At 38.6% G+C, this 10,819-nt stretch overlaps 1 protein-coding gene across 1 annotated transcript in view; it reads left to right on the forward strand.

Moving 5' to 3' along the window:
• LOC104618709 (ras-specific guanine nucleotide-releasing factor 2-like) overlaps nt 1-10,819 on the forward strand; it is a gene marked incomplete at both ends in the record, with an annotated part of 46,324 nt that overhangs the window by 30,062 nt on the left and 5,443 nt on the right. The window contains one exon of the mRNA XM_010284379.1: nt 3,723-3,829. Within this exon, the coding sequence (XP_010282681.1) occupies nt 3,723-3,829 (107 nt within the window). The remainder of the gene's footprint in view (nt 1-3,722; nt 3,830-10,819) is intronic.

Consider the following 10,819-nt stretch of genomic DNA (forward strand, 5'->3'; position numbering starts at 1 on the left):
ATTCCTGCTAGACTAGCACCACTGTTACCTGTTGCAAAACTAGACAGGATTGGAGGATTTGTGGCTTTGAAAGTCAGGAGGAGCAAAACCAGTGCTAGCCAAGGACTTGATTTTGCATGTTTCTGCTTCTGTATTAACGCAGCTGTGGCAATAAGTTTTTATTGAGGTTTTTTTAGTGTTTTGCTCAGAACTTTTCTATCAAAGATAGCGAACCAAAGAGTAACAATGCTGACTGATCCTACTTGTTTGCAGTTGACATTTTTCCTGTTTTTTTCTGAGTTTTGTAAGATCCTGAAATTAATACCACTCTTCTGTGCAATTTGAATGTTCTTGAGTACCTTTTCTCTTATATGTTTTCACCTTTTGGTTAATGACAAGATCAATTCAGTGACTGCAAGAACTACTGAGATTTCTTTTGCTTTCACCTTCAATATTCTTTTTCTTTAGGTTAATAATATGACATAATTTTCTTAGTATCAAGAATGATACAATCCAGTGTTTTAAATGGTGGGGTTTTTAGCTGTTGCTATGCTGACTGGAGGGGAGCTGACACATTAGTTTTGTCTCGATTTGCTGGTATCTGTGTATAACTTTACACTTAGTCTTCTGATACACAGGTGAATAGATCAAAAAATGGTGGCTATTGTCTATAATTTTAATGAAAAATATCATGCATATAAGTCCACTTAAGCTTAGGTACTGAATCGTAGCAGTTATTAAATAACTTCTAATTTTGAGACTAATCTAATTAATCTATGCCTGATGGGCATTTTAATTATGTGGATGGTAACCATGCTACTGCATGCTGTCAGTCCTGGCTCCCACTTCAGTTACAAGTCAGTTCAGGATGGGAAAGTTAAGAGCTGGCAGTGTGCTAAACACCATTCATCAGGTTCACACTTTGCAGTGTCTCCTGGTGATAGACCTAGAGATTATATGCTTTGCTTCTGCAGATCTCTCCACACCTGTCAATGATGACTTGCACACCTTTGTGTTCACAAGGGGCAGTTCTTCATCTTTGTCTCTGTGTAGGGCAAGTCTTTGTCACCAGTTTTTGAAGTGGGAGTATGATCAATCCCTTTGTCCTGAACTACTCTGTGTTCCTTCTGTGTTTATGCTGAAGTTTTTGCTTGGAAATAGCATGGTAGATTGTAGAAGAAGAATAGTGGCAGAGGCTTCTTTTTCTGAACACAAGTCCCTTTGTGGGGGGGGAGCTACACAAGTAGCTTTGTCCTGCTCCAGTCTCAGTTGCTTCAGGAAGGTCCAAGGGCTCCATGTATTATTCTCCAGCATAACTGGCTCTAGCTTAAGGTGTAACTGCTGACCTGTTGTCAAAGCTACTCTATCTGCAGCCTACCTGAGGTCTACTGTTACTCAAAACAAATCCTGAGGGAAAACTTTGAGGTAAAGCCAGACATCCAAATGGAAGGATGCTAAGCCAGTATACAGAGAACAGTGTGTATTCCACTCCATTCCATTTCCACAAGAAAATATCATAAACATGATATTCTTAAAAATCAATTTGCAGATTTAAGTCTTGGATAGTGAATGTTGCTTAAGGACTTGTGGATTCTTTTTTTATTTCTATAAAGAACAATAAATTATAAATGTTGTGTGAAGAAAGAAGGAAACACATCCTGGTTATCTGAGTTGTTTGGTATTTAAAAAGAAGGTCAGAATGGAGTTAATAGATTTTCAGTTTTATTTCAAAAAAAATGTATTTCGATGATTTAGTTATTTATTTGAAGTCTTGTACCTGAAGATGTACAATGAATCACCCACTTGGAGTTAAATTCACATTGCATCTATGTTCAACTAAGTTAATTTTCTTACAAAACTAGAGATCTCCACTTATAGGTTCAAGACATTAACATTAAGCACTGACAATGTGGATCTGAGTGAACATGTTGCTTATTCGACACAACAAGCTGATTACTGCTTAAAAATTGATGAAATTCTGAGGATCATAGAATTGATCTCTGGAGGTTTTACCTTTTCCTTTCTTGCTCTTTTTATTCTTTCTGGAGCTAACTGAAGACTGTCTCTATAGGCTTCTCTCTGTTTTCCTTCCAGCTTACTGAAACTTCTTTTCCTTAATGCTACCTTGTTAAAGACTCCACTGCTTTAATATATAATTTTCATTGTGACTTTCATTGCTGCAATTAAGTGGCTAATTGAACAGTTTATAATGTGTATGCCTAATTGCTTCTGCAAGAGGTTAACTGTGAAAGGCATAGAAAATTAAGACACAAAATGTTGCCTAGGTTACCTTTTACTGAGTAAAGCCTCAGGGATTTTGTTTACATTGCTGTTTATGGGCAATGAAGCTCCTGAAGATGTTTCAGTAGGAAGCTTCCTTTGATATTGAATCTTAGATGTCAACTATAGTGTAATAAGCCACAGTTTAAAAAAATTCCATGAAATGTAAGCATAGAAAATACATTTGGGGTTTAGGGCCCAACCTGCAGTAAAAAATGTAAAACTGCAGTTAAACTTTTCTTTTCCTGCTTATCTTTCAAAAAATAGAGAGCAGCGATTTGGATTTTTTGGATTGCCTTTAATAAAAGCAGAGCAAAACTAATACTAGTGTCTAAGAATATCTTCAATGGGTTTTTCACAGAATAAATAAAAGTTTAATCTGCCTTTGCTATTTATAATAATACACGGACTTTAGAATAGCTCTTATGCCAAAAATATATTGATGTATTGATCACCTGTAGCTGGGGTGTTTCCAGTTGTTCGTTGGACTCTGCACTGTGTGAAACGGAAAACAGCGCAGTGTAAGATCAAATCTAAGAGAACTTAGAAAAATTTAAACTTCTCAAGTGTATCTTCAGAGTTACCAATTTTTAAAAAAATTGTGGGGTAATGTAATAATTTTATTATTTCTAAAATAATGTAATCGTTATTTTGTCATACAGATTGTATTTATGGTAGAGGTAGAGCTAAAGCAGAATAAGAAGACAAAGAACCAATAGTATCAATGTAGGAAGAAACTTTCTTGGTTGTTTTTAAAACCATTTCTTTATAAGTAAATATTGCTGACAAAAAAAAAAAGGTTGTCTTTACAAGATGTGTGGGGAAATGCTGCAGCTGGCAAATCTTTCTTTTCAGGCAGCTGGGGTTGTAAATTTGTTTTCTTTATACCTGCCCGCTTTCTTGTCACCCCGGTGGTAAAAAAACAAATAGCTTATTTGAACAGTCTCTGTTGACTAGTAGAGCTCATACAATACTGCTCTTACGAAGGAACATTTCTTGTGTTTACCTTCTTCTCTTCTGTGTTTAAACCACTATCCTCCCCTATTTCTTTACCACTACTGAAATTTACCTCTTTCGCTTTTCTAAATCATACTCACTTTCTGTCTGTGATCTGCTTGATTACAGGCTCTGTACATTTTTGGTCTGGTTCTGGTTTTCACTGTTATTTTGTTCCATACTGGAGGGATACCTGATGCTAATGATGCAGGCAAATACTCTTCATCTTTCTAAAACTGAATGCTGACCCAAGGAGGTGTCCGTGTTAGTTATGATGGACAGGGTTATATTCTACTGATTTTGCAGAATTTCAGCAGTCTGAATGGTCATATTTGAAAGTCTATATAGGCATCTTTCCTTCTATTATATATAAATGTTCTATGAGCTTTCAGTTTACCCATGTTATTCATACTGTATCTGAATTTTTGCTACATCCATTAATTTTAATGTATGTTTTTTCCACACAGGATTTAACAATTCTGAACGCATGTGCGACAAAGAGTTCATAATACGCAGAGCAGCCACAAATCGCGTCCTAAATGTCTTGCGCCACTGGGTCTCCAAGCATTCTCAGGTATTCTTCTGTTGCACCCTTCTCCTCTCCACCTGTGATACGTCTGTGTTCTCCATACAAAATATTTTTAGGCACTGCTGCTGTATAGTGTAGCAGAGGTGAAACGACCTGAAAAGTCAGTGCTGTAAAGATAACATGAAAAATTAACTTGTAAAAACACACTGTTAAGCCAGTGAAGAATCCGTCATCTAGCCTTGCAAAGCTCTCTGGAAAATACACGGTTACATTATTCCTGTGAGTGCTTTACTATTGTAATATGTGTTGAAACACATAATGAGCAGGTTGGATTAATCTTTCAGATTTTCAGCATTCATGTTACAGGCAGCTTGGTTCAGTTACTTTGCCTGAAAGTGTTAAAATACTTGTGTTTGCATACAGATATTTATTTATTTGTTGTGAATTGTATATGGAAAGATGCATCAGTCCTTCATGTTGGTCATGGAATCACAGAATCACAGCATGATGGGTGTTGGAAGGGACCCCTGAAGATCCTCTGGTCCAACCTCCCTGCCAAGGCAGGATCACCCAGGGCAGGTTGCACAGGAACGCGTCCAGTCAGGTTTTGAAGGTCTCCAGAGAAGGAGACTGCACAACCTCTCTGGGCAGCCTGTTCCAGTGCTCCGTCACCCTCACAGTAAAGAAGTCAACCTCACGTTGCCTGTACTGCAGTTTGTGCCCATGGCCCCTCATCCTGTCACTGGGCACCACTGAAAAGAGACTGGCTCCATCCTCCTGACAGCCATCCTGCAGATATTTATAGGCATTGATAAGATCCCCTCCCAGCCTTCTCTGCTCCAGACTAAACAGCCCCAGGTCTCTCAGCCTTCCCTCATATGAGAGATGTTCCAGTCCCTTAATCATCCTCGTAGCCCTCCGTTGGACTCTCTCCAGGAGTTCCCTGTCTCTCTCAAACTGGGGAGCCCAGAACTGGACACAGTCCTCCAGATGAGGCCTCAGCAGGTCCTTCTACAACCATGACAGGACTGTATGTCTGATATGTAATCATAAAACTGTGTTGGCAGAGAGAGAGGAAAAAAAAGATCTGAGTATCTAGTAGAATTTCATAGATGGCGATGTCCTTTAAAGCTGCCAGGTGAGACAAATATTGGAAGATTTTGGTACACATGTAGAAGACTACCAGGAAAATTACTAAAAGAAATAAAGGAGGGGAGGAGAGAAGGAGGAATGGAGAGGAAGAAGAAAGGAAAGAAAGAAGGAGGAGAGGGAAGGAACGAGAAAGACTGAGAGCACTTTGAAAGCAAATCAAAGATTTTTGTACACCTTGGATGATGGTACTTCATGGCAATTATAGCCTGCTTTGTCACTGCATGCTAATAATCAAGAACGCTTGATCTAATGTGGGTTTATTGCACAGCTAACTGTAGCAATGTCAAACTGTTCTATGTCAGGCTCAATTCCCTTTTTTCCATGTAATAGGTTTGATTTTCATAGAGGTTAAGTGTGCTAGAGAACAAAGTCTTTAAGAAGTGCGCAAGTCAGAAAATTGGTTGTGTTTGAAAAGCTGAACAGCCCAGAAGAGATTAATAAAACCCCTTTTGGTATCACAGGAATGATTAAATCGTTTTAGTTATTAGAAACAACCTGTGTACACCCAAGTTCTCTTTGACTGCCTGTTAAATGAAAATCATTGCATGGCAAAATCTTAAGCTGTAACGGGAACGGCAGAAATCTGTTACTACTGTTCTGTGTAGTGTAATGTACCTACTTACTGTGTCCCTGCCACAGTTCATATTAAGTAACTGCTATGAGTTGGGTTGACCCTCTGTAGTAATTAAAATGTGGTTAACTAATGTGGTTGTGAAAATGTTAGGAGTCATCAGACTTTGGTTTACATTAAGCAACTGTTTACAACAATTAGACTGAAATTTACGTTTCAGACATGACTCTGATTGAGTTGTGATGACTCTCTATCATAAACACAAAGTAACTGTGAACAATACAAGCATAGTCTGTCATTGTAGCAATTTATCAAAAATACACTTTCTCTCCTTAAAAATATAAGTGTTCTCTGTTTCCATTTTAAAAATACTCGTGATATGCAAAGATATAATATTTTCCTGAATACTTTTGCACCTACTTTTGCATAATGATTACAATTAGTATTCTTTTAAAAATATTAAGAGGACAAAGGTAATGAGTAAAAATTCAACACTGTGCATTTTCAAAGTGGAAGCTATTACCTGGACTCCCTAGTCACTCACTGTCTTTTATATTTCCCAATGCAAGGATGGCAGATTTTAATTCTCTGGCTTTCTTAATCCAGTATTCCAATAGAGCAAATATTTTAAAATGCAAGGGCTTTGCCACAGAAAGTAATGAATGCTACAGCGACAGAGCATGTAATCAGCTTTTTGTGTTGTTTACTTGTGAGGCTAGGGAGAGAGAAAGGACAGAAGACCTCAGCAAACCAGAAATGACTGACTAGTTTCTGCAAAAAAAATATGGGACAGGACTGCTTTAAGCAAGGCTGGTGAAGAATTACTGTCTGGCCAAATAGTACGAAATGTTGGCACTGAAGATGTATAGTCCTGGGAGAGCAGTAGCTCAGAGCCTTTTTACAATAACAACACAAACTGCAAGACAGAGAACCCTTAGCCACCAGTGTCTGGTGAAGAAATGCTTATTAGATTTCCAAAATGACAAAACAATGTAAGTATTAAAATGCTATGAGATCAACAGACCTGCCAAAAACTTTATTACATTTTAAGGTATTTGCATCATTCTTTGGGCACTTAATGCATTTGAGACATCCTTCACCTTCATCAGCAGCCAAGGGCAGGTTTTATTATCTCTTTAAAAAAAAAAGTTAACAAAATAAGTTGATATTCGCAAAGATAAACGTGCAGTTCGGTATGCTTTGCTGCTACTGTTTTCTCTCCACTTGACTTTGAACTTGATTTTGCTGCAAAAACTCCCAACACAAATAGGCAATTTCTGTCCTCTGTGGGAGAAGCTTCTCCCACTGTCAGGTAGGCTATTTTCCTTGTGATGTGCCTGAGATCTTTGTGGCCATTGCTAGCCTGCGCCACTGTAAGAGGTGACTTGCTGTGCAGATTTTTTCTGCCAAAATGCCATTTCCTTATTACTAGATGTAAAGAGAAGCAAAGGCATTAGACTGGTAAGCTGTGGGGCTTTCTTTAGTTTTATTTTTAGGATGCAACATGCTACTACAGGCATGCTTAGTGTTGCCGCATGTGAGTTACTCCGCAGCATAACTAACTCTGTTCTGGTGCTCTCTGATCCACCAGTGACAGTCAATTCTCTACTGTCTGCCTAAATTATTGTACTGATTTATTGTGTTCCAGTGCCCAGAGCATGTGAGGTGCTGCACAGTCACATAGGAGTGTGTGTGTGCTATGTTCAGAAATGTGTGCAATGTAAAGATACTAATGCACAACCATCTGTTAAAAGTGCTCTTAGATATATCATCCTGCCTAGTTATTCACTGCCCTCCATCCCTCTCTCTGGATCCCTTTGGCTTGCTTTAGTGTGCTGCTCTCACGTGTATAATAACATGGGTTAGGGTTAGCGCATGAACTAAGGGGTAGCAGAATTATCCAAACAAATGATTCAAAGTTTTGTGTTTCCTCTCTTTCTCTAGCAAATCCTTGGCCAGGGTTTGGAGGGTCTTTTCTCTGCTGGGCTATGTAATGAATTAGCTTCCTGCAGTATGTTGCAACTGTGTCAAAACCACAGTTGTGGATGTGTCAGGGTTGTTTTTTGTTTAAAACATGTGTTTTATAAAATTTAGCTGAGCATGGGCAGTATTTAATATGTAAACTTGTCTGTGGTCAGAAAACAGAATCATTAAAATTAACAATTCAGCCTATTCAGTGAGGATGTGTTTCATAAAGCAGTTTTGTTATCTTGAAATCACACTAAACAATGCTTAGAAAAAGGATTCATTATTTTTAAAACAAGGGTCGTACACTGTAGGAGCCTCAATTAGATTCCAAGTAAATATATAGTCATGATGCCAGATCTGCAGCCCTTTCAGGAGGGCAGAAGAAACTAAGTAATGGGTCCAGGACCTCCCAAGGCACAGATAAAAATTTGGAAAAAAAAATCCTCACATAATGTGACACTCACTTTTTGTTTTTACCACACTGTATTGCTGATCAGCCAAAACCAGCACAGCGTGCAAGATGGCTCGTTTAGGTTTTCCAGGGTTTTTTATTTACATTTTCATTCTTTCCATTCCCTATCCCTCCTCTTTTTTCCCCTGCTCTTCTCTTTTTCATTCAACCACCTACAACACAACAAAGCTTTCTTTTTGCCCAAAATAACAGCAGAATATTCATGTTTACATTTTGTTTCTAAAATGTAATTGAGAGGAACAGCGTAGGATTCTCCTGTTGTAAATAATGAAAACACAAATGATGAGGCAGACAGTCATTGTGAAGACAAGAGCGTTGATGGAAGTGGAAAGGGCTCGCAAGGATAAAACTCCCACTGACTCCTGTAGAGACGGAAAAATAGGAAGGGAGAAGGAGGCCAAGAGGAGAAAATCTTTGTATGATTTTTGTTATCCTAGTGAGGTCTTGCAGCCTCATTTTCTTTGTTTAACAATAGTTTCATGTCTTTTCTCTAAACACTTTATGTTAAAAAATCAAGGTTTTTTCTGCTTCTTTGGCAAGCAGATTGAAATGGAGCTTGTCCAAGGAGAAAGCTTTTGCATCTGCTGATGAAGAGAGAGGCTGGCTTCTCCAGAATTCCCAGTTTTGAATGACAGCCGGGTGCTTGTTCCTATTGGCTTCTTTGAAGATCTCAGCTGGAATGAATTGGCAAATCTTAACTCTCTTACAAACTAGATGGCTGCCAGTCAGTGTCTCTGAGTTACGAAGTTACCACGAGGTCTGGGGAGAAAATCAAGGATTAAATTTTGGGAGTATAGGTGATGATCTCATGCCCAATCCTGTCTTGCTCCAGCTGTGAAATAATCTACTACAAGTCATTTTCTTGCTCATACCAACAAAGCTGTATTAGATTTTTAAAAGAAGGTTTTGCAGATGTAGTATTGATAGCACTTAGGGATGATGGAGGATACCTGTATACAGAGAATTGTCCAAGCAAAGGGGATTTCAGTTAGTTAAAAATAGCTTTAGTGCACATGAATTGGGCAATTCCATTTTGTACACTGGAATAAAAAAATAACATAAAAACTCCTTTATGAGAGCCTCACTTGGCTCATGTTTAAAGGCATAAAGTAATGAATATGATGCCTGGCAAAGTTACAGTAAGTTTATGGCAGAAATGTGAACAAATTACACTTAAGCCATACTCACTGTATGATAGCAAGATGTGCTGTATTTTAACTACATTTCAAATAAACCCCTAGAATCTGTGGCCTCTGCCTTGAAACAGCAAAGAAATTTCTGGAGTCCTTTCTGAAACAAACAGACGTCATGATACAAATTATGAACTGAAGAAACAGAGGTTGCCCCAGAGAGAGGCAGAGCAAGGGAATCCTGAGTGAGCCTTCCAGCATGCCGTTGATCACTAAGTGACGAAATCCAGTTTGCATAAACCAATGCCCTTTGCAGAATATAGTTATGCATTGAATAGTAATGCACTTAATAGTTGCTGTGCCGTGTCCAAACACCGCAGAAGCTTAAGGGTTTGCTATACCATGACCCTTCAGGGAATGTGAATCACCCCATAACGGTAGCCAAGCTTGCAGTCAAACTAATTAGCGATACTCTGCACTCATTTCTGCTGGAGCCTGACAAGTCCTTCTTCACTGAGGTCTTTCTGCAAAGCTCTTGAATGTACTACATCCCAGGACTTAAAGGCAGGTATGTCAGATTTCTTATCTGTCCTGAACACTTTAATCTGGCAATACATAATGGCTAGATTCTTCTTTCAAGATTTCTTTGTACTACAGCGTACAAGAAGAGGATAAGGAGAGGTTTGTATTGTATGTGCTGAGAATTACTTAGTCATGCTATTTTAACATAGCTTGTACTTTTAATCTGATTATATTCCATCATGAATGATAGGCTAATGCTGATACTGTAGCATCAGGACTGGCACTCTTCCCAAAATGATGACTGTCTCTTTGCTCTTGAAACTAACTGGAAGACAAAGCTGTTGGCCTTTGCTTGCTTCTTGAAGTAAGCCAGACTTAATTCAAGTTCAGGGATTAATTTTCCCAGTAGCCAGTTACAATATCTTCTATCTCTGCCTTTCACGTGTGTAAATGTTTTGCTGCAGGCCCTCATCACAATTGTATGTGATAGCTGAATTTGTGCTTTTATGCTGGAAAATGAAACATCATTTTAGAGGATGGCAGCACTGGCGTAATTCTGGTTAACTGTGATAGAGTGATCTGCTGTGTAGAAGATTAGGAGTCACTCCACTGATGCCATTGAAATAATTATCTGTTTACACTTTGGTGTGAGACCAGATGTATTTAAATTGTAGGGCAAAACCCATCTATTTAAAAATACTCCAAATTCCTGTAAATCCTTCAGTAGATCTCTCTCCCCTCCTGGGTATCTCCAATACTGGGCTCTCGGCAGGATTTTATCATTAGCCTATCCCTTTGAAGTAGTTAGTTGTAGCCACTAGCAATGCTAGTCTTTCTCAGTGTCTGTGCCCATCTGCTATTTTTGGTTTGCTGCTGCAGCTGGAGGCAAAGGACAATGAGTCTGCACACAGGACCTCCACTTTGTACAAGTACTCATAGAGACATCCAAAACCTGACTCTAGCTCTACATGCAGGTTTGCCTCCCTTTCACATCTGGCATTTTTAATTCTTCATTAATTTTTTCTTCTCCCTTCACTAATTTAACTCTTCCTTCCTCTCTCTCAGAGCATTTTCTCTTCCAGATGCCTCTTAAAACTTTTCCATCTCCCACTATTATGCAGAACTCCCAATTTCTGTCGTTGCCTGACATTTCTTCTTACTTGCTACCTCTCTGGTTGCTTCACCTGCATTTTAGAAATGTGACCACTTCTTATTCTTTC

Source organism: Phaethon lepturus, unplaced genomic scaffold (genome assembly GCF_000687285.1).
Source record: "Phaethon lepturus isolate BGI_N335 unplaced genomic scaffold, ASM68728v1 scaffold54983, whole genome shotgun sequence".
Taxonomy (NCBI): Eukaryota; Metazoa; Chordata; class Aves; order Phaethontiformes; family Phaethontidae; genus Phaethon; species Phaethon lepturus.